This window comes from Dicentrarchus labrax, unplaced genomic scaffold, assembly GCF_905237075.1.
Source record: "Dicentrarchus labrax unplaced genomic scaffold, dlabrax2021, whole genome shotgun sequence".
NCBI classification, from domain to species: Eukaryota; Metazoa; Chordata; class Actinopteri; family Moronidae; genus Dicentrarchus; species Dicentrarchus labrax.
Window position 1 is genome coordinate 32,329,075 of NW_026136713.1, and position 25,324 is coordinate 32,354,398.

At 39.0% G+C, this 25,324-nt stretch overlaps 1 protein-coding gene across 2 annotated transcripts in view; it reads left to right on the top strand.

The window, feature by feature from the left end:
• slit3 (slit homolog 3 (Drosophila)) overlaps nucleotides 1-25,324 on the top strand; it is a 240,419-nt gene that overhangs the window by 159,936 nt on the left and 55,159 nt on the right. For both annotated transcript variants that reach the window (XM_051419431.1, XM_051419432.1), the window contains 7 exons: nucleotides 10,580-10,651; nucleotides 14,468-14,631; nucleotides 15,777-15,921; nucleotides 19,056-19,127; nucleotides 20,406-20,477; nucleotides 21,848-21,919; nucleotides 24,618-24,761. In XM_051419431.1, the coding sequence (XP_051275391.1) occupies nucleotides 10,580-10,651; nucleotides 14,468-14,631; nucleotides 15,777-15,921; nucleotides 19,056-19,127; nucleotides 20,406-20,477; nucleotides 21,848-21,919; nucleotides 24,618-24,761 (741 nt within the window). The remainder of the gene's footprint in view (nucleotides 1-10,579; nucleotides 10,652-14,467; nucleotides 14,632-15,776; nucleotides 15,922-19,055; nucleotides 19,128-20,405; nucleotides 20,478-21,847; nucleotides 21,920-24,617; nucleotides 24,762-25,324) is intronic.

Below are 25,324 nucleotides of genomic sequence, written 5' to 3' on the forward strand. Positions count from 1 at the left end.
AATCATGTGCACACTCTGTCATTAATATAATTTTAGACTTTATATGCGGCAAGATTTGGTCACTACTAATTATCTCAACTCTTTAGTGGGTTTTTTTGGTTTGGGTTGTAAACAGTTGAGCTTTCCCAGGGTGGTTTCCAACAGCAACACTCTGGAAATGTCAATTTTCTCAGAGATGAGAGGAGTAAATTGCACGACTTTGGTTGTTCAAACACTAGAGAGTTTATTAAACTAGCCCACACACACTCACATACACACAAACAAAACACACTCACTCACACACTATTTAACACCAGGCTACAGGGTAAAGCAGTAAAGCAGGCGTTAAACCCCGTGGGAAAGTTCAAATATGAGACAATTCAACCACTAAGAGCCCTTAACTCTTATACCTAAAGGCCCTTAAAGCCTGTTTGCAGACCTCATAGACCTTTAGAGTTCTGTGTTAAAGTCAACAGGGTCAAAAATCACTTCAACATACAAGCTAAAATATCCTGACACACACTGAATGAAAGACAGGACCATTCATTCACATATCCCATTCTTTCTGTTTCTGTGTGTCTCATAGCCTCAGCAACCTCCCACACACACACACACACACACACACACACACACACACACACACACACACACACACACACACAAGCACATATATACACTTAAAAAGACCCTCAAGCTTTCATTCACACAGAGTTTCATCCTTGAAAACTCTTTGTTTTTTCCTTACACACACAAATTAACAAAGGTACGCGTTCACAACAATGCGTGTGCACACACTCAACTACATAATCCAACAGACACACACACACACACACACATACACACACCCCTGCGTATACAGAAGCACAGCATCATTGTGTGACTCTCAGATGACTGATTACTTTAAGGGTCGGTGGGTCTCACTGTCTGACTCAGCGAGACAGAATACAGCTGTCCAGCCTCCAACAAACACACACGCATGCATATAGGCAGGCACGCACACACACACAAACAAATATACAGGTTGCATATATATCTACCTATAGACCAGTATCTCCCCTCCCCCATCTGTCTTGAGCTGAAGGAGTGGATAGAAAGAGTGAAGAGGTTAAATGTTTAGGTGGTCTATTTGATTGAAAGAGTGACACATTTTGGGGCCTCTCTTAGCTGCTCTCTTTCTCCATACTGAAAGAGTGAATAGTTGGTGTGAAGGGGTTAAACAAATGAGTGATTGAAGGAGTAAAGTGTCCGTGCGTTTCCCCTTTGCCTCCTTTCCTGAAGCTGTAATGAGGCCTCGGGGAAGCTGCTGAGGGCTCTTCACACAACTCAAAGAGTGTTTTAGGCCTTTCGGCTGTTGGCCCCCTTTCAGTGTCTGTGCTGTGGGAAAGCTCTCAGAGATATAAATTCCTGTTAGAACTCATGTCAAAGCGAAAACACCTGCAACATTTTGGTGTTGGGATGAACAATACAGAATAAAATAATAATATGACCAAATGTCTACTGTATGTATGGGATTAACATACACAAAAGAGATTTAACCTATAGCCAGTTTCTTTGCTTTTGGCACTGTAGGTATAGAAAAATCAACCTATGTGTGAGAAGCATTTTATATAAGCAGCCAGCACTACAATTGAATGCTAATGTCAAGCCTAAGCTGCAGTTCTTTTTTTCCACTAGATTCTTGTTCTTACAGAAACTGCCACAATCATAGAATAAGAAAGTTAGTACAGTTTTACACAAAAGTTTGGTCCTTCAGTTAGGAAATACTACAGATACAGATTGATATCACTGCCAGCAGCTGGTTATCTTAGATTAGCACAAATACTGGCTGGTTGCCTGGCACAATGGCAACTTCATTGTGATGACAAGACTTTTACTGTGCCAGGCAAATAAATAGCTGTTTCCATTCTTGTGCTAAGCTAAGCTAACCAGCTGCTGGATGTAGCTTTATATTTACAATACAGACATGGGAGTGGTGTCCATCTTCTCACATAACTCTTGGCAAGAAAGACAATCAGCCCAACTTTTATACTGTTCTACAGTCTTTGGCTTTTGGTCACTCATTAAACTAACAAATAATTTATGGTAAATGATTAGGATTACCACAGCTTTGTAAAAATTATCATTAGATGTTTGCCAAGATTTTTCTTTTGCGAGAGTGAAAAAATGCTTATGTTGCTGTAGTTTTATGATTCAGCTACAGCTGCATATGAGTGCTCATGTAAAACAGATAAAGAATAGATTGTTTTTTAGATGTCTTCCCCGTCATTGGATGAATTTACACCCACACTCAAAATCAATGTTTACACTGGCTTCACAGTTTATCTTAATACATGCTTCAAATGACAATCAACATTCCTCTTTGATACAATTCATACCTGCTTTAACCTATCCACCCCATTTGCTGTTCACCCCATTTTATTTTCTGCCAAAGAACATTTTGCATTTAATCTTTCCAATCAATATTTTTTCAGTCACGGCACTGGAATATCAATTTCAGCCCTGAAAAGATTCAATTTAGAAAACAGGAATGTTAGCTTGATTTAACTTGATAACATTAATTACAGCATAACCTTTCCTTTGCATTTTATTTTAGGTATTGATATTGAATGGCGATCCACTCTGTTTTACACATTATGTTTTGAATCCAGGAGGTTAGCTGGAGGTCTTGGATTTTCCTTGTGAACATTAATTATGATCCACATTGACATTTTGAATATGCAACTCGTACAAAATCCAACCACTAAATTCATATTGAATTAAATGCTGTATTTCTATCCCTTTCCCCTATCAAATGTATTTAGAGATTTCCCACATCAACCTTTAACAACCAGAGGAGCATGAACTTATCATGCTGCTGTTACAATAAATACAAGTTGAGTTCACTGTTGTATGAAGGCAGAGGATGACAAGAAGAGTTTCACAAGCCAGAATAAGTTAGTTGTGTTACTTATTTAAAGCATAAAACGTGCTGTGGATGCATTTATTGGACTATTGAGGCAGGTTTTGTATCGCCGCCTTTGCTATGATGAAGGAAAAATGCGAGATGCCCTTAGCATCATTATTCCAAGGGACTGACTTTCTGTACTGATTGGGCTCCATTTTAACTGTGGTGGAATCCAAAGAAATCACAGAGGTAGGAATATTCTTTTACATTTGTATGGAGTTTTAACATGCATTTCTATCACTCAAAGGCAGTGGATGCAGAAAAATAACATGTCTACAGTTCACAGTTTACTGTTTCTACAGGCTACAAAAGAGTAGAACAAAAAATTTAACTATGTGAGTGATCTTTAAAGGCACATTAAAAAGGATTGTATATAATTTCATGAAAAAGACATATTGAAGAGGTTACAAAGATCTTACTAATGAGAGGTCACATGCAAAAGATGTATTTGTACCATTAACTCCTATTACAACTGTCTGCAAACCATGTCTATTTTTTATAAAGTAGGGTTGAATAAAAGCCCGAATTGCATGTCAATGTTTACCAAAGTTGAACTGAATGCAAAAGAATGACATGGATTTTCCTTCTACCTGCAGGAAAATCCACTGATAGTGGTGTTTCCACTAAAAAATGTTGGTATGTGACCGCCTTAATCCTGATTCTCAGGTCAGCTGCCAGTTTTCTAACCAATTGGGTTAGTGATTGCATTCCCTTGGCATTCCCAATAATGGCACTGAAACCAGCAAACAAACCTGATATATGTACCTTCCCAACACGTAGATTACATTAGAGGAACTGGTGCTGGTGGAAAACAGTTTGCTTGCAGAGCAGCTCCCTGGTTGAACTGAGACATATTATCACCATAACACTAATGATATTCATCGAGTAAGACTGATAAAAACAATGCATGTTTCTAGAATCTTTTTTTTGTTCCATCAAAGATTATAATGGTTGCAATTATTAGAGGCAGTTTGATCAATTGTAGCAATAATGTAGTTGTAAAAGGGTCATAAAATTGCTTTGTTGTGCTTTCAGTTTATGGTTTCATTCCCACAATGGGGTATTGATTTAGGAGTAGGTCCAAGTGCACGAGAAGGTTTTTGTCTAATATTCCAAGATGATTGCAGAAAATTGAAATAAATTATGGCGTTTGTACACTAGTAGCAATGACGTTTAGCCTCTGGTTCCTCATGTATTAGAAAAGATGGGGAAATTATATTCACATAGTAGTTTTTTTTCCAAAAATGAATGCTCAGCATTTTGTAAATCAAGTTGTCAGAATAAAAATTCTATTCAAAATTCACACACAAGGAGAATAATTTATACACTGAGAATTTATATTTATCCAGATAAGTATTACTAGTAACTGTGGAAGCCTGTCAAATGCACTGTTGCACAAACCTTTTGCAGAGTATAATCAGACATTTAGTGTCCAATAAAAGGCAATAAAATGACCATTCAATACTGTTACATAAAGGTGCATTAATGATACGTTTAACATTGTGTTTGGTAATTCAGTCGTCAGACCTCTGTCCCTTTTCACAGACCATAACTAATGTTAGTGATTACGAGAGAGAATAATCGTATTGAACGTGAAGTCAATATTGGTTGTAATCACAGTCATAAAGTTACATTGTTGTGTTGTGTTTTAGTGCCTGTAGTAATTCAGACATTCTGTCAGTGTATTGATCTGTGTCTGTTAAGGCTGATTGAGCATAATAGAGACTAATAGAAAATTCACTTTATTATACGCACACACATTCAGGCACACACAATGGCAGCTCAGACTTTATGGAGCCAGATGCAAATAGATACAATATACAACTAAACAGAGCTCAAGAGCAACCCTACAAACATAAACACGCATACACACACATAGAGATACATGTGTTCTTCATGTGTATGAGATTCATATCTAAAATATCTCATTTTTATTGTTTCCAGATCTAGAGAAGTTTTTCGTTTACATGTAGCTCAAAGGGACTCAAACAGGAAAAACAGATGTTTACGGGACATGTTAATCAAAACTGTGACCTTACGGTTAGCATCTCAAACCACGAGACCGCCTCATACTGTTTTAATTTTATCCTACAGTATGACTGAAAACATAGCGATAAAAATTAAGTTATGAACTTGAACTTGAAGGTCACAGAGGTTTGGTGTAAATTATTGCTTTTATAAACACAAACTGTCAACTTGACCCACAGAAAAACAGTAGCCAATAGACCCATTGCTAATAGATTTGGCTAGCAATTTTGCTAGTATTTGGAACATATTAGATATGCATTATAATATATAACACACACACACACACACACATATATATATATATAAAACATGTGTAACGTATAACTTATATAACAGCAATGTGCAGGCAATTAGGGCAAAATTCATTTTAAATTACATCAAAATCTGAAAGGAATTTCCCAACTTTCCCAACAACACAAAGATTTCAGGTGATCACAGTTTGCATGTGTGACAGCCTTTCACGCATAACAGAGAAGGAAAAGCTCATTTTGTTCATTCTTTATATTAGCTCAAAAGAAGTTATTTTTAATGAAATGCAGCATGTCTACAGGGGCTACCATTTATTTGCCATGTTTTCAGTGTGCACAATGTAAGACATCAGTTAGGTAGAATATCTGAATAATTTAATTTGACTGAATGATGTTAATCCTGGCATCAATTACATGATCAGTTTTGTGTGACTCGGTGCAACACAGTAATGTTGTCAAATACTAAAAAGGAATTTCATTTTGAAAGCTGTTTTGGAGTATTTATTTATTATTTTAGTTATTTTCTTATACCTGCCATAATATCCAGGAAGATAAAAGTAGAGCAGGAGATGTTTGGACCTCTGCAAATAGTTAATCTTGGATGTGTGTGTGTGTGTGTGTGCGCGCGCGTTCGACTGAGGAAAGATTGACGAGTAAGGCTTTGACCTCAGTGTGTAGGCTGCAGCAAAGATACATATGATAAAATCGCTCTCTTTCTTTCTCTCGTACACACACACAAGCACACACACACACACAACCGATAGCATCTCCCTGGTGGGTTGCCTCTAAAGAGTCTACTCCATCACTGACTGCAGAGGCCCTTTTACTGCAACAGAGAGACCACTGCATCGAAAACACACACACACACACACACACACACACACAGACACACGCAAGCATGTACTGTACATGCTGACTCAAGAACGCACAGAAACAGAAACACACACACTCATATGCACACGTTCAGGGATCATGGATTTCTGCAATACCACTGCAGCGGTCACTGCAGCCTATCTCAAATTAAAAAGAAAAAATAGTGCTGAATAGGCTTTTTATAATAGAAACATTGTGTTTCGCAAACAGCGTTGGACCAGTCTTTGAGCTCTCTTTTACTGTGACTGCAAAAACAAAATGTGATTTTTATTTTTCAAATGGGCTTTTCTCTAATAATAAATCAGCAGGACAGAAAGCTTCCAGTAAAATGTGGGCTTTATACAATGGCTCTATTAAAATCCATACATTAGATGAGTTGTGTTTATCTTGTAGATTTGATAATATAGAAAGAGTAAAAAACTAAACAAAACATCACCGACCTTAATATGAATGACAGAACAATGGGCAAACTACTACTTTTCTAAAGGATTGTAAGCATTGAGTCTTTAATGGGCAAAACTGTAGGTGTAGTTCACACACTGGATAGCATTTAAGAGATATTGACTGATGATCTTCTGATGTACTGTGCACACACAAGGTTAAAGACATACGAATTACGATCGCCTCAGAGATCCCAAGGACTCAGGGGCCTGAAAAGCATCCAATAATGTCTATCTAGACATCTTTGTGTCTTTAACCAGCTTATTTAACCTATAAATTATATCTTTGCCTCTGTGGCTCCACACAGCTTCAGTATACAAAGCAACATTAACTATAACATCAGTTCTAAAAGCAGCCATAAAACCAACACAGTCTTTGCAAAAAAAAAAAAGAAAAAGCTTTCTCACTCAAAGCATAACGTCACTTTGGAAACAGCTGCAAAACAGGATGCTAATACACAGCACACAAAGTATTTTCCTAACCATATAACATCAGTTGTGAAACATTTGTAAATGGCACTGCGACTACACGGCCAATGTTCCGGTTTGCACTGTGTGATTTTGTGGTGGAAGTACAGTATGGTGTGTTGGGATCTGTCAAGGCTGGAGGATTATAAAGTTTAGACTGACATAAGGTGGAGAACAAAACCAGTGGAAAGTTCCCATGTGGTTATACACTGTAAAACCAAAGGCTTGAATCAAATGTAGAAACTTACAGGTATATGTTCTGGCTGTTTCTCTGTGGCTTATATCAGTGCCGGCTCTTATTTAAAAATAGAAAGAAATCGGACATTTCTGTCAGTTCTAAAATGCACCTAAAATTTGGAAATGAGATGTTTCATCCTATCTGTATGTTTTTGGGGTGAACACATACTCAGAAGAATTCAGTTAAAGTGTTTAACATAATTTTAATTGCACAAAGTGAAGACAAACTATGACACTTTCTTTGGTGTATCAAAGTCCTCGCTTGATAAGGTGATTTCACTTTTGCTAACTAGATCTGCTAAATATTAAACTGTGAACTTCCTGCAATGATCTCTTTGTCAAAATTTGCACATATTCTTTTACGATCATTTCAAATCCAAAACTATCTATGATTTTAAGAGTGCAGCTGTGACCAGAGGCGTGTAAAGTGAACTGGGGGAAAAAACGGCCACTATATAAAACATAGTTGTGGACTTCTAAATGATGTTTTTAGTGTTTATCTTGGCTTAAGTCACTCCAGTTGCTACTTTATTAAGGCAGAGAGATGCAGAGGGTGGCGGGGTAGGGGGTGGGGGAGGTGAACAGAGTGAGTGGGAGAATAACTGACAGGGAAATTGCAGAGGGAAATTATTGTTATTTCACAATTAAATTATATATACTGGGTGGAATCACCCCTGACAGGGCTGACCATAGCAGCACTCCTGATGTGTGTGTGTGTGTATGGGAGAGTGAGTGTGAAACTTTATACGTCTACCAAGGCCACTGAGGCTACACTGGCAGGGAGGGGAATGTAGAAAGAGAATCGGAAGGAGAGAGAATTAAAGAGAAAGAAAAGTAGTAACATCAACAGAGTGAAGTAAAAACAGTCTATTTTAGGGCTGAGTGGGTGTTAGTAAAAACACAGCAAACCCCCGGTAATGACCCTATTTTGAACAGTTGTGACGACAGTGTGTAAAACAAACCATCCTTGATTTTTGTCGGCGAAATCTGAACCCTCAGCGTGGTCACACTGTATGTTTAGGCACAAACATATTGCAGATGCTGTAAAAAAAAATCCTCTCATCTTGAATTTGGGCCATTTTTCAGGGAGAACGCTGACCTTGTCCTTGTCGGAAAGCATTAAAAGCACATTGTCAAACGTGAAAAATGAATGGGTTTTAGTTATAAAAAATGACCGCTCAGTCTTCATCCGTCCTGAAACAATGACTCTTTTGAATACACAAGGTTTCGGGTGATATGTAACGTAAACTAGCCCTATTTTCTATCCAGTGAAATTAATGATCCCTGAAACTTGGGCAAAAACAAACCAAAGGGTTGCACTGGCTCGTGTTGATGTTGGCTCCCACAAGCCACCAGAAGAATTATACTTTAATATAAATTTTAGAAATCCCTGGATTTTCTAATGTAACATGGATCTCTCATTTACTCATGTTTTCAATGTTGAATTTTTCCGGTAAAAAATTTGACTTAAAGCCATTTGAACAGTCTCTCGAGTTATAATGAGGTCTCATTATTTTTGCTTAATATTGTTGTATTACTACCCAAATCAATCTGGAAAGTATCTGTTTTTATAATAAAATAAAATAACAATACAACACATTTTAAGAATACCATTTGCAGCTCAACGTTTATCCTATGCATGATCAGTGCAGAACACTGCAAACAATTTCTGACATGCAAACATTGCATCGTTTACTGTAAACTTCAGTGGTCAGTCCAAGATTTTGTGGTGACAATCAGTAATTTATATCCTACAGTACATCTAAGGGTACTAACTACAATGTATTTGATCTGTTTTTCACATAATGTCCATTGCATTATGACCACATAATATAAGTTGTATGTCTTTGTCCAGTCTTGTGTTTTGCTGTAGTAAGGGACCCTGCTTGTGTTCGGATAAATTTCCCCCACCCCGCCAGTGTTTTGTATATGCAACTTTACCAGCTTGTACGAGTCTGTCAATGCAATCTGATCCCCCTGTGGATTGCTTTGATGGAATAGTCGTCTTTTCTGCATTTTTTCCCCCTCTGCTCTCGTTTCTGTCTCCAGTTCTGTACATGAAACCACAGAGAATCAATAGGCGTTGTGTTTCTCCAAAACGCCAAGTGGGATTGCTTGTGTGTGTGTGTGTGTGTGCGCGTATGTTGTAATGACAGTCAACCTTGTTTTTCATTCCACTTTAGGTCGATACTACATATGAGAAAGACTTTAGTTTATGAGAGAGCTAATAGTCAGAGACAGCAGTGACCTGCTTATGAGTTAGAGATGGAAGAAACACAGATCAAGGGGGTTTGTGCGTGCATAGTGTGTGTGTGTGTGTGTGTGTATCAATAAATAATAAGATAAAACTCTATGTGATGACTTGGCACAATAGCAGCACCCTGGACAGAAGATCAGGATTTGCAAACGCAGTGTGTTGCAGTTTTGATGATGTTTAAAATAGTACCAGCAATGTTTATATAATTTTGTTTCAGATCAAGTAAAGTTTATTAAAATAACCCAGAATAACGGATTTGTCCTAGTGGGCTTTACAATCTCTACATCAAACTAAAGTCTCTATGCTGACATACTGAATTCAGAAAATCAGGAAATACATAACATTTTTTGCCAGTGTACTCTCCAGTAGTTAAGATCTGATTAGGAAATGCTTAAAATTAAAAAATTAAACACAATTGCTAAACAATTCTGCATTACATTATTAAAAGTTCATATTTTACTGTCATCACATGGAGCTTTAAGTCATGGTGGGGAAAAGTATTTTGTGCTATGTTTGGTGTTTTTTCAAAACTACAGAAATGCCTTTTTAAATCCATCGTACAGTTGTTCTGTCACTGTACAGTGATTTCTAACATTTAAAAGAAAATCTAAATGTATGTTAAAACATCAGGAGACCGGTGGTTCCTAACCTCTTGTGTCCCCTTAAGACAACACAATATCTACTCGAGCCCCTTTGTTGTAGGTTTAAAATTGATGTATTGTCCTGTGAGTGATTTTCCTTTCTCATGTTTTGGTGAAGCAGAATATGTTTTTGATTCTCTTCTATCCTATTAGCCGTTTCACGACCCCTTAGTCATTTTGCAACCCATTTGGAGGTTGGGAACCACAGACAAAGGTTGTTATAAACTTATTTATTCAGCTATGACTCTGAAACAAAAGTCACCAAACTTCAAGTTTCTTTTTTCTCTTTGAGAACTCAGAGGAAAGGTGACAAGGACTTGAACCTGTTTTCTTGACAAAATTTAATTTGACTTGCGTCAGAGTTTAAACCACCAAACCAATAAGTGGCACCACTGGTCTTATTTTTCTAACAATCTGTTTTTCTACTCTCTCCCCTTTTTTTCTCTCCCTGTCTCTCTCTCCAGCACCCTCAACAACAACAACATCACCCTCATCCCCCTGTCCAGCTTCAACCACATGCCCAAGCTGCGGACACTGTGAGTATAACACACATTCACAAACACACAGAGAACTACAGAAGCTCACACATGCACTCGCTGGTTCTACATTAATACATGCACAGAGATATGTTAGTGCCGACTTTAATGCAAACTGAACGAGTACAGACATGCCCTGCACATAACTAATATTCACTTTCAAACGCACACAGCATGGCAGTAGGGTCTGTGGGTGATCGTCTAATCATCCCATAATAAGAGACCATCTCATGTATTGTTTCATGACTGTGAATAATCATGTGGTCATTACGTACACGCACACACACACACACACACACACAGGAAGACACATACACAGATGGATGGTGACAAACATGTGCACGCACCATGCACTATTAATGGCAACCTCATTAATACCACAAGAAAGGCTTGTTTAGGCTCCATAGTTCAATCTGCTTTGATTCATTAGGAGAAACCTCCTTTACTCATGTGAGCACACACACACACACACACACACACACACACACACACACACACACACACACACACACACACACAATCATGATCCATCATGAACCCAAGGCCAAATCTTCCTTGCTTTGTGTGTGTATGTTTTTTTCTGTATTTAGTTGTGTGAGGGAGATCTTACAGTTGCCAAGGCGATGGCACGACATCTCAAGGGAAACCTACCCATAATCCCGTGGGACTGTCTTGAGAGGCAGACCCTTGGTTGCATTCCTGCTGGCCACACTGGGGTTGAATTCCGCCAAAACCAGCATGCATAGAATGGGATTTCCTCCCCAAATCACCATTTTTAAGAGGCACTTGTGTGGTCAAGATTCCCTGCTTAACATTCAGAAATGAGGATTTTCTAAATACACAACTCATCAGGATAACAATCGCAGAAGTCCATTTCTCGTTTACGGCCATTTTTCCGCTGTTCGGCTGTATAACGACAGCCAATCACGTGGCAGGGTTTCTACATTTCCTGCATACTGCTCCAACTCTAGTGGCAATACGGCTCGAAATCAAGCCTTTTAAAATTGGATTTTCAGGCAGCAGCGCAGCTACACAGTCGCCAACAGATTGAGTGCAGAGTCACCAATATTCAATATCTTTTAATCAGAAGCCCTCGTCTGCTGCTGTTTTCTGTCAACACTGAGTGACTGTCTCCTCTGATTTCCTCGTGTGTCCCCCTCCTTTTTTCTCTCCTCCTCCTTTGCTATGTGTGCATCCCACTTCACATTTCCTCCTGACTTAGTCCAGTCTTTCTTCCACTTTCCGCCTCTCCCATCATGAATTCGCCATCATCGCAATCCTTTCTCCCTTTCACTTTTCTGCAATATTCCTCCCACTTTGCGTCATTCTTCCTCCTATCAGCTCCTTTTGTTGCTTCCTCTTTCACTCCTTCCAACATCTTCACCTGTCTTCTTCTGCTTCCTCCTGTCCTCTTGTGATCTCTTCTCCCTCCCTTTGTCCCTTCTCCGACTCTACGTCTTCATCGTCCTCCTCTCCCTCCTTGTTTGTTGCCTCCTCTGTATTTAAATGTATGTCTGTTCCTTTTTGCCGCCCTGCGATCTCAGTATTGAATTTGCTGCTTTTATAAAAACGACTCATTCAATCAAATGTTTAGAGATGTCCCTCATAAGATTTGATAAGCGGGGGAAGTTTGAGAAGTGTGTCTTTGTGTGTGTATAGAAACTTATTTTTAAATGAAATATCTTATGTCCCCTGCCACCTTAATCTGTGATTTCGTGATACGACTGCTTTTACATATACGATATTTAGTTTCGTCTGTTCTACTCCTCTTTTCTTTCTCTTTTTCTGCAGTATCTATTCTATTAGCAGTAATGATATCACGTCATGGTGTCTCTCATTCAGAAACTTGAACCAATGAAAAGATTAGAATTCCCACTGCTTCTATCTGTGTGTGTGTGTGTGTGTGTGTTTGTGTGTGTGTGATTCTCGATAATAAAGATGTGCCTGGTAACCCTCTGGAGCAAATACTAAGAATAAACACACACACACACATTCACAGAAACACTATGCACAATGCCCTTAGTCACCTGCAACCAATAAGCCCAACAAACGCTATCACTGACTTACAGCTACACACAAATACAATCCACACACACACACACATACACACAAACACGTCACTTTTCTCCATACCCCCTGTCTCTTCCCATTCTCCCCTGTGTTTTAATCCTACTTGTCAGTAATTAAGGCTGAGCCGGGGGTGGGCCAGGACGTGGCTATCTCCAGGCAGGGGTTTGACTATAAACTGGATTTATAATGGGAGAGCGGTATTAAAACCCACTGCCCCCGCTGCTAGCATCAATGAGCCCATCTCTGTTCCATAACAGGATTTGTCCTCTGCTTTATTACAAAGGGAGGCCTGTCTTCTGAAAGGCTAGATATCCCGGCTGGCATATAATACGCTGACAAGACATTCTGCTGTTCATCCGCCCCCCTCCTCCACCTCATCTCTCTCTCTCTTTCTCTCTCTTTTTCTCTCTCGCTCTTGCGCTCTCTCCCTTTGTGTCAAATCCAGCCACTGCAGCCCGTAGAGAGTCTCAGCTCTGTGAAACATCACCTGATGCGTTCTATAATGAGCAGTACCTTTTAATTAACGCTACAAGTGAAATGTGAAAAGGCTATTATTGTGACTTAAATAGGCATTTGTAAATCTCATCAGCATCTCATCTAAAAATGAGTCACCTGATGAGAGAATATGTTGCCTTGTCACATGTGCTAAATGTAAATCACAGAGGAGAGTAATGCATTAAAGGATCGGCTCACACAATTTATAAAAATAATTATCAGTTACATCCAGTAGGAAGTTCAAAACATAGCCATGGAGATATGGTAGTTTAGCCTTTTTTGTCCAGTCTGAGATTTGTTCCTCCAAGCCATTACAATAGAGGTAAATGGAATTTAGTTTTTGCCACTTGCAACATTGTGTGAAAATTACATTTAAATAAAAAATACCCAGCACGTACCATCTCTCTCCAAAAACAATGTTCCAGTTACTCAGGGTACAGTTAGGATTGGCACTAACTGCCGAAGAAATAGTCCTAATGAAAACTTGTGTGTTCTGTAAGTTATCCCCTACTACATGGACATGAGTGTTTTTAAATCTAGGTTTTCAATGCATTGGCCACCAGAACATTCATTCATTCACCTCTGTGGTACTGGAGTCAAGGAAGAAAACTCAGAGTTTGTGTGAGAAAGTAAGCATTTTTGTCATCTTGGTGCACTGACACTTAAAATTTATTTATCTGGGGGTCTAGAGACCCAGTCTTTGTGATCTCATGTCTGAATCTTCCCTCAGTCTCTTTTTCCAAAATTCTAATCTTCCTCCTTCACACTTTAGTCTCTGTCTGTCTTCTTTGTCTCTCTGTCTCTCCCTGTCTTTCTGAATAGATTGTGATTTGGCCGAATGTGTCCTCCCTCTAAAGGGAGTCATATTGTCACAGACCTTGGGGAAATGAGAGCTGAGGATATTACTCTGTGTGTGTGTGTGTGTGTGTGTGTGTGTGTGTGTGTGTGTGTGTGTATCTGCGTGCCTGTTTGTTTGTGTGTTTCACCTAAGCAACAGCCTCATGAGCCTGGCCAAGGATGTAAGCTGTGTGAAAAATAGAACCTATTTGAATGCAGACGCAAATACATTTGCACTTACTGAGCTGATGTGCTCAGTTGAACTTCACAGACTGTTTGAGAGACTTTCACCTGTAGAAAATGAACATTTCAGATTGGATATTTTTTCATGTTTTGGGTCTTATTTTGAGCTAATAACAGTATTTAATATCACACTTTTCTTTACAATGACTTATCTCTTTCTATCTGTCTCAGGCGTCTGCACTCAAACAATCTCCACTGTGACTGTCACCTGTCCTGGCTCTCTGATTGGCTCAGAGCCAGGCGGGGCTTGGCTCCCTTCACCCAGTGCATGGCCCCCGCCCACATGAGGGGCCTCAATGTCCCGGATGTGCAGAAGAAGGATTTTGTCTGCAATGGTGAGCTCACATAAACGCACATACACATGATATTCAAATGAAATATTAAAGAGCATGGCTGAAATACGTTTTTAGTACTTATTGTGGCATGAACTATGCTTATTATCTTGGGGAGTGATGATGTCACTGTTTCTTAAGTGAAGGTGGTAATAAAAAAAGCCCTAACTTGGCACGTTTGTAGTTTTACCCATTTAAAAAAAATGGCTGTGGAACAAAACCCGTGAAAATATTTTTGGAGAACAGCTGCCAGTTTTGGCTCCATTGCAGCTCCATCAAATTGAATCGAGCCTCTACTAGTAAGGTTTTTACTTTAAAATGGATACAGAATTGAATTGAACTGTTCAGAAACACCAATATATATGACATACAGAGTGGATTCAAGTAGAAGTTCAGGGTTGAATTTAGTGTCGTTGACAGTATCTAAAGGTATACAGTACAGAGAATGTAATAAAGACCATTATTACTGGCAGTGTTGTTATCATCTCCAGACAGCTCAGCATTGAGTTTACAGCAGTGAAAGAATTACACCATGTAGAGCACGTAATCAGCTAAAAGGCCAGTATAAGAGCAGTGGCGTTATCAGCTGCAGATAGTATAGGCACTGTTTATAGGCCTCTGATTCAGCTCTCTGTGTTAATAGACTGTCAGCTGGTGCTCTCTTTATTAGCTTTTAGTCTTGTCTTTTCTGCCTACATCCTCCATAACAGACCTCCTCTTACTGCACTTTTCTCCATTTCCATCCCATACTGTAGGTGTCCTCCTGCTCTGATTTAGCAATATTTTTGTGTACAGACTGTGAATATTTAGTACTAATATTCAGTTTATATTGCAATTAATTTCTTCTTCATACCAAAAAATCTCATGTTCCCTGCAAAGAATCTTCTTCCTGACAGGATGCAAATGAAGACCATCAACTGCCCACTGAACCTGACAATAATACCATTGAGATCAAATGTGATAAAATATACAAAATCGTTCTGAAGAATTTTAGGACTAGAAGAGAAGCTAAAATGTGATTGCATTATTTATGTAAGAGTAAATGTAGCTGCAGGCACAGAGAAATCTCCTATTCTCTGCTTTGTATTTGGCAGCAGAGCAATGTTCTCTGAATCCATTATATTGTACCTGTATATTGCTGTCTACAGGTCCAGCACAGACAGAGTCGAGGACTTGTGTTCCTCAGGTAGCCGTGTGTCCACCCAGCTGCAGCTGCAACAACAACATAGTAGACTGTCGTCGTAAAGGTCTTACTGAAATACCAGCCAACCTCCCTGAGGGCATTGTGGAGATGTAAGACTGCTTTATTTTATTTTACACATTTTCACTATGTGTAACATGTGCCATATGTTCTATAAATATATATATTTCTTCATATTCCTACAGCCTTATTTTTTTTATCATGTATGCCTTTTTAAAACTGCATGCCCTTTTCTCCTTTTTATTGACTAAATACAACATGTTTTATTGTAATACTGGTTATATGTAAATTCTCCACGGGATTCTCCATGATGAACTAGACCTTACATCTACGTCTGTGAGTTTTGCAGTATTTTAGACTGCAGTAAAACTCTTTCTTTTTCACACTCATACCAGTTGTCCTCTCTCTTTTCACCTCCTCCTTTCTGTCTCTTAGACACATATTTAAACACACACACACGCCACAGTGGGACGTGTTTGATATCTGTATTGATCGTTGTACCCTGTTTGTTTGTACGAAGGACAGCTGGTTGATTGCTCTGTGAGTAAGGAAGCAATGCAACACCAATACTCTATACCTCCCCAGCATAAGTAATGGATTCACGCACACACCAATGTACACGCATATATGCAGACACACCAGCTTTGTTTGCACAAAACAAAGTACATACTTGTGCACAATTTACACGTACACACACACACATTCTGGTAGGGTTAAACACACATACATGCATTGTGATTGAGCCACAGGCAACAAAACATACCTGATGAAATGAAAGACACACACACGCAGCATTAGCATTGAATCCATTTTAATAAATGTTGTTGCTGCAGCCAGAAACAATAGAGTATAATAGGATGATGTATTGTCAATGGGGACAAAGTCATCTTTCTGCATGTTGTGTGTGTGTGTGTGTGTGTGTGTGTGTGTGTGTGTGTGTGTGTGTGTGTGTGTGTGTGTGTGTGTGTGTGTGTGTGTGTGTGTGTGTGTGTGTGTGTGTGTGTGTGTCTGTGTGTGTGTGTTAGTTAATCTGTTTCTTCAAGTCAAACATATTCATAAAGCAATTTAACAAAACAAGTTTGTCTTAAGGTGTTTAACTTCAACAGAGATGTGTTTGAGTAAGCTTTTATGAATGAATGTGTGTGTGTGTGTGTGTGTGTGTGTGTGTGTGTGTGTGTGCGTGCGTGCGTGCGTGCGTGCGTGCGTGCGTGCGTGCGTGAGTGTGCACCCATTGCAACCATGCTCACCTGCCAAACCCATCTCCTGTTTCAGTTGTCGTTCAATTTCCACGTCACCATATAGATTTTTTATATTGCCTCTTAAAATGTCTTTCCTTTAATACATCCTGGTATTGAGCCTCTAAGTGTCTTTCTCTCAACCTTGTTTTAAAGCCCCCTGATATAATTTGTTACCTGTTGTGTGTGCAGATTGTCTTTGTCAATATCTCTAGGTCCTTGATTTATTTTGACCCCTTAGCAGAAATAAGGTGTTGTTGCATGCCAGGGGCGTGAAGTGTGGCAATTTAAAAAGGGACATGAGCCAAGAAACAGGCACCAGTAGGGTTGTGTTACTATCAAAGCCAGAACCACGCAGCATTTCATTTTTAAAACAGAGTTAAAGGGTAGCAGTCACAAGTTGGTGTAATAAATTCAACTAAATTGAATGTTGTTCTGGCAAAGCCTGGCTTGAGTCCATGTCATAAAGTATATTGGTCATATTAAGAGATGTAGTGACTTACAGCAGCTAAAGATAGATAGATAGATAGATAGATAGATAGATAGATAGATAGATAGATAGATAGATAGATAGATATTAAGGCAAAGAATTAAAGAAAGAAAAACAGAGGGATGAAGAGTGGAGGTCAAGACAGGTTGGGGGCTGAAGAGGAGGAGGAGGAGAAGAAGAAGAAGGGTGGATTAGTTGCCATTTATCATTCTGACAGCTGACCCTGTGGCTGGCCTTGGGACCTCACCGCATCCTCCTCTTCTCTGATTTTTCCTCTCCTCTCCCCTGTCCACACTTTTACACTCCTCTGATTTCTTCGTTGTTGTCCTCTTTTCCCACTCCCCTTTGTATGATTTCTCGTCTCACCTTTTGTCCTCTCAATTTTTCTAATTTCCTGTGACTTTTTATTTTATCAACCTGCTTTACTTTACTTTCCTACTTCCTTCCCTCATTTTCACCATAGCAACAAGGTGGCATGAAAAATACATGAGCAACATAGATGAGTGTGTTACTTAGCCCATCAGGAAAGCAGAAACCCAGCTCCAGTACATTTCCCCAAACGTGGGCCTTTTGCCTAGTTCTGATGGCTCCCCACATGATAATAGAGTAATACTACCGGTATGGTGTAATGAGTCTGCAGTCTTCCAGAGAAAGAGATGTAATAAATTCCCTTTGGCCCTTAGCCTGAAAAATTTGAAGAATCTAATGTGTTCATAAATAATAGTCTGACTGCATCTAAAGAATAGAGCATTGTGGCTCCATCAAAGGAATTTGTGCAAGATTCAAACAGAAAAATATGTGTAATTATATTTGTAAAACAAAAATAATTGTTATGTCCTGCTGCCAGTTGAAGTTAAACCAACTGCTCCTTGTGCAAATTGTGCAGTGAAATCTGTATTTATTGTGGCTGAGTGACAGCAAGTTTGATATAGCCAGGGAGCTAATTGTCATACTTTGCTAACAGAAGTGCACATCGCTGTACCTCCTGGACACTTTAGATAGGTGCAAACACTACTAAGCAAACAGGAATTGTGGTCAGTTGTCTTGGTTTTGGTAGCTGGACTGCACTCCGACTCTCATAGAATCAGAGGGTTGGTCCTATGTAAGCTCATTACTGCCGAGCTACAAAATTCAACTCAACATTTAACACTGAGTGACCTTGAATGGCCCATGCTACAAAGCACTGACCAACCTACAGAAATACTGTGTAGATGTTGATTAGAACAGCCACCTTTTGAAGTTTTTGTGCGCTTGTGCTTGGCTGAGGTTGTGGGGGAAACAGAACCTCATGATAACCAATGATACCTTTGTCCTTGGTAAAAAATTAAATATTGAAAAGAAACTTCATGCATGACATGCTGTTGTTGAAGTTGTATTCAAATGTTCTCATTGTATGTTTAAGACATTATTTTATTATTTTTTGAAGGGGTTGTTGTAGATCATCTACTAACTCCCACTTTTTTCACCCCCTCTCTTCTCTCTTTCTCTCTCTCTCTCCCAGTCGTTTGGAGCAGAACTTGATTAAAAGTGTCCCAGCTGGAGCCTTTTCTTCGTACAAGAAGCTCAAGAGGATGTAAGTCTGTCTAGATAAAACTGCAAACACACTCTCAAACACACATATACATGCATACAAGTTGGCAAGCATACAAACATGCTCTGATATGCATCCTTCTCTTGCCTATTTGCTTATTTATTAATTTATTGTACCTGCATTTAACCAGGTTTAACCACTGAGGTAAACTATAACAATTGTATCATCTGCATAACGCTGAGTATAAGTTACATGTGCATTCACTCCTGGATAACTAATGTATACAGAAAATAAAGCAGATCCAGTATAGTACCCTGGGGCACTCCAAGGTAATTGTCAGTAAACTAGCATAAGCTGAGCGCATTGACTTTCACAAATTGAGTCCAGCTGAGATAATTTTTAAACCAAGTGTGTTCCTCTGTCAGACATTAATGCTATAGTAAACTTAATCTGTAGCATGGCATGGTGAATTCAATTATATAATAATATAATAATGTGATGAAAGTATTTTTAGATGTGGTCTCTCTTCTAAGGTCATATCCGCAGACCTCATTTTTAATAAAGAATTTACTTCAGTGACAGAAAATGGTTTGAGATTATTTGACAGATGCATAATCAGTTAATGATGTTTATAACATTTACAGACTGAGCTACAGTGCCCTAATCAAAAAGTAGGGTACATGTTTAATCTGAAGTCATAACTGGCCACACACACACACACACACACACACACACACACACACACACACACACACACACACACACTCTTACACAGTTCATCTGTTTTTGTCTATTTCACACACACCCACAGACATAAAGCTCACTGGTGAAAAATTACCTTATCATGCAAATGCCTTAAAATGCCAGACTTGCAGACGTGTGCAAGGTTGTAAGGTTATCCACCCACCTACCCACCCACGCGCACACACACACACACACACACACACACACACACACACACACACACACACCGAAGTGTTAAATTATATATCTTACAGCGGTGGAGGTGAATGACATGAACTGCACTTAACATGCCATTGCTTCTAGTTTCTCTCTCTCACTCTGTCCATCTCTTTCTTTCTCTCTCTCTCTCTCTCTCTCTCTCTCTCTCTCTCTCTCTCTCTGTCTCTCTCCTTCATTTACTTACACATTCAGGCCTTCATACTTTTTTTTTACTTCTGTCTCCTTGCCTTGACCTCTGCTGATGTATTCTATCATGGTCATTTGTCAGACAGTTCTAGGACATTCACATAGCATGAACCCCATTACTGTGTATAACAGTAATGCACTTATCTCCTCTCTCTCCCTCTCACCCCCCAGTGATTTGAGTAAGAACCAGATTTCTGACATTGCCGCAGATGCCTTCAGTGGCCTTCGCTCACTCACCTCACTGTAAGTATGACACGTGTACATGCAAACACACACACACACACACACACACACACACACACACACACACACACACACACACACAAACACAGGTATGCACACACACAAATATCCAGACAGGAAAGTAATTGCATTTCCAGACATTTAGCAAATAAAATGGTGTTGCTATTGATGTTGACAACTGGACCACTATGCCGCGGTGTGTGCGTACAGGCTGTATGCGTGTCTTTGTATTTACTTGTATGTGTGTGTAATTGTACGTGTGTGTAATAACTGAGGGTGAATGTGATAAGAACATGAAGGACAGTTTAATTTGAATCAATCTGGGGCATGAAAATGAGACAGACAGACAGACAGACAGACAAGAAGGGGCAGACAAGGTGAACTCTGCTGGGTGTTAAAACTAAGCACACACATGCTCACTCACACAGACACACACATACAAGTCAACACACAGCCAAGTCAGTTGAACAGTAATGTCACTGAGAGGCACGACTTCTGAGGCTAGCTGAGGCGTGATATAGCAAAAATATAAAATTGCTGAAGTGAATTAAATGGTTGTAACTGCAACTGGAAGCACATCTCAAACATATTTTTTTGATTTTGACAATCAAATGAGATAAATGGTCCAACAGTGTGCTTAGTGAGAAGAGCTGAAATGACGTCTGTACATGTTTTTTTGTAATCTGGCAAAAAAGTTATAAATAACATTGCACTGGAAACAGACAACTTTGTCTCTTTGATTGTAACACTCCTTCAGTTCTTGTCCCTAAAATATTTTTTCCAACTCGGTGAGCATGATGGCTTTTTCATTCCATGCAGATATATTTAGGGGAGCTGAATATTAGGGGAATTTTATGGAAGATGAGTTGGTCAAGGTCAACAGTATAAACAAATGACATCTTGTTGTACAGTATAATTTCTGGTGGTTTAATATTGCAGTGTCACTGACCAGTGAAAACGAAGAATGCATTGTCACAAAGCATAAAACACATTCTTACACATTGGAGCTACATGGTTATCACAGTACATCGACCAAACCGTTATTTATTTACAGGCTGTTTTCAACTGAGACCGCTTCATATGAAAAAATATTTTACATAGGCATCAAACTTTGATATCTTATTACTTTATGTCATTTATATATACCCGTATATTGCAAACTGTTGAACTATAATATTCAGTAGTCCTATGGGTAAGATATGAATATGAAACCATAATATTGTAAAACAGCATTAAATGTCACAACTTGTGGATGCACAATATTTAATTGTGTTTTTTCAGCCGCCTTTTGACCACATAAGTCTTGATGTGTAAGGACAGCCATGTAAACACTAAAACCTAAATTATGTCGTTTTGTCTGTCCTGTGCAGGGTGTTGTATGGCAACAAGATCACAGAGCTGCCCAAGGGATTGTTTGATGGACTGGTTTCCCTGCAGCTACTGTAAGTACTGTCTGCCTGGTCTGTTGTTATGTGTGTATCTGTGTGTATGTGTGCCCCACCCCAGAAAATTATAAAAGATGTCATTCAGTAAACAAAAAAATATCACACCAAAACGCTGGATGAACTACCCACTCTACTGTTGTGGATTTGTAACAGTATGGTCTAAAATTCTGTTTAGCTATAGCTTCTTCTAGAAAATGCTCTAGACCAAGTGGCAATGAATATGTTACATTTAAAATAAAGAAGAGCCTATGCTAAAATGCTCTTATTGAAGGTGATTTATCAGCAAGGAACATAACTGCTATGTGGCACAATTTACAGTATGGAACCGAAGTTTTGTTTGACAAAAAACAAATCAGTACCTGGAGGTCTTCATAGGCCAAAACTGGAATGGAAAACTACTAGCATTATCATGTTAGGCCAGAAGTTAATTAGTATCATTTGGCTGTTCTTGTGTTTAGTGTTGTACTTTATTTTACCTGATTAAGATGATTTGGTGACTTGGCATCAGAAAGTCATATCTACAGTATCATGATCACAACAACTTATTGCTTCAATATATGGTATGGAGGTAATTTTATTAGGAAGAGCAAATCTTGGTAATCATCACACAGTGGCAGCTATAGTAGAATCCCCCCTTCATGCATTAACCCTCCATCTGTCGTGCACTGTGTGTGTGTGTACAGAAAAGCCTTTCTTAAATGATCAACATGAACCAAATTGGTGCACTGTAATAAAAACATTCACCGGAGGAAAACTATTAATTCTGAATAATTCCTCATAGGCACCAGTTCAAACTGCAGCAGTGGTTCAGCATGCAGTAAAAATTCTGACTGCTATAATGACTTCATTGGTAATGTACAGTATGTGGCATATGGTCCTCGCAAATGCCGCAGTCCACTGCAGAAACAGCTAATGTTCTGGGCTTTTCCATCGTAAAGTGAAGTGAAGCAAAGAGAATGGGGATGAGTGAATCTAACCCACAAACACCTTTTACGCGCTTAGGTGGATCATTGGGATGCATGGTGCATAGTCAGACACAGAGAGAAAGAAGAGGGGGATGTGGAGGACGATGGATGGACAGATAGATAAATTAGTGGATGGAGACAGAAAGATGGAAGAAAAGACAGACATAAGGAAAAAGATAGATATGGAGAAATGTATAAATAGGATTAGAAAAGAGAGTGAATACATTTTCATGTCAACCTATGTATAACATGACATAATTAACATTTAGTATCCCTTGATTGGAGAAGTATTTCCCCCAGACCTTGTCACGATGGTGCCGTCATAAAATTTTAAACCCTGACTGTTTCTGTCTATTTGTGACTGCTTCAATCACTGCATAAATAAAGTACTGAATGACTACGGTAGTTAATATTCATGTCTTGCCACATCATTGGTCAATCCCAAATAGACGCTGCCTGCGGGTGTTGGCGTTCACTCAACAGGCGAAGGGAGGGAATATGTCTTTTAATATTTTGCACCTGTCAGAAGAAAACCTCCCATCGCCAAAAAGTCAGTCAGTTTGCAGGATGTTGCTGATTAAGATGCTGTATATATTCCATTTAGTGTGATAATTATAAATTATATATTAGCTTTCACTGGTGAATCAAGCAGCATGTCAACCTTCCATGACAAAGATGTGTTTATTGCTTTGTATAGCAGCCGGTCTGCTGTTTATGTTGTCTGTGCTGCTTTGTTTTACTGGTGCAGTTTCAAGTAATTAGTTCCCCCTGTGAGCTGCCTAATGAGGCGTGGATATGTCGCAGAGCAGCATGTGTGTGTGTGTGTGTGTGTGTATCTGCATGTGTGTGCGTGTGTGTGTATGTAGAAGTTGGTTATGCCAGTATAGGCGCTCAATAGGATGACTTGAGATGATTAAGCTGAGCTGCTCTACTCTAGTATAAGATGGACAACTAAACAGAGTGTTAAAGAAAAAAACGTGAGAGAAACATTGTATGTGTGATAAAAGAGTGAAAAGGTCAAGAATGAGGCAGACATGGAGGGAAAAAAGAAAGTATAGGCAAAAATCTGTCAGCTTAGTTATATTAGCTGATGAAGTGCAGGTATGAAAAGACAGACAGATGGAGGAAAGGGTGGAGGTGCAAACCCTTCCTGTCATTTACCTAATCCCTCTATCACATTTCTCATTTCCCTTTCTCTCTCCCCACCATTTTGGCTGTCAGTCCCTTTCACTTAATTGTATATCTGTGTCACTCCAAGTTAAATTTTCGCCTGTCCCTTCACTGTCTCACTCCATTATTTCCTCCATTCCATCTCCATTCCTCTATTTTTTTCTCTTTCTACACCCTTTTTCCCCTCACCATCTTTCTCTTCCATCAAAACAAGATATTGCACTTACACCCAACAGTAGATATTCCCCTCCTGCTCCAGAAGAGAAAGTGAAAATATATAAAACCGCAATTCTCAGATTTATGTGTCATGGCCAGAAAAAATATAATCATGACTGTGTGGAGAGGCTATAGGGAGGGACAAGGGAAGGAATAGGGGAAAAAAAGAGGACGGGAGAAAAGTAGTGGTTTTTCAGTAGAGGTGCGTCTGAGAAATAAATTATCTCATTATCTGCGTATGTGTTTATCTTTAGTTTGAGTAGTGCACAGAGATAATAAGGCTAACTAAGTAAAACAAGTACAAATAAATAACCAACGCTGAATGGTTCTAACTTGTGTTTCAGGCTGTTGAATGCCAACAAAATTAACTGTTTGAGAGTCAACACCTTCCAAGATCTGCAGAACCTCAACCTGCTGTCACTGTACGACAACAAACTGCAAACGATCAGCAAAGGGCTGTTTGCTCCTCTGCGCTCCATAAAGACTCTGTAAGTATAGTAAGGTTTTGAGCATGGTTTCATGAACCCAGGTGTCTTAAGTAAAAGCTGTGACAATTAGTTGATTAATCAATTATTTAATCAACAGAAAATAAATTGGCAGTTATTTATATAATATTAATAGAATATTCATATTCATATCCTTCATTCAAAAATGTGAAATACTTTCTCTTCCAAGCTTTTGAAATGTGACATTTTGTTGTTTTTCTTTGTCATATATGACAGGGTATTGAATATCTTAAGGGTTTGGACTGTTAGTTGGACAAAACATCACTTTGGCCTCTGAGAAATTCTGAATTACATTTTTCCACTTGTTTTGAAATAGATAATGAAAATAATTGTCAGTTGCAGCCCTGGTCCCACATGGTTGCACATGTTTATTTCCAGACTGACAAAGGAAAGAGGCCACACTTCTGACTACATGTTTAGATCACTTGTTAATTAAGCAGTGTGTACAATACTCCAATATCTTTTTCCTAAAGTTTTTTCCTTGATTAATTTGAAGTATCCGTATGTGGTGCGCTTTATTTTCTCTGGTAATCAGGGCTATTGGT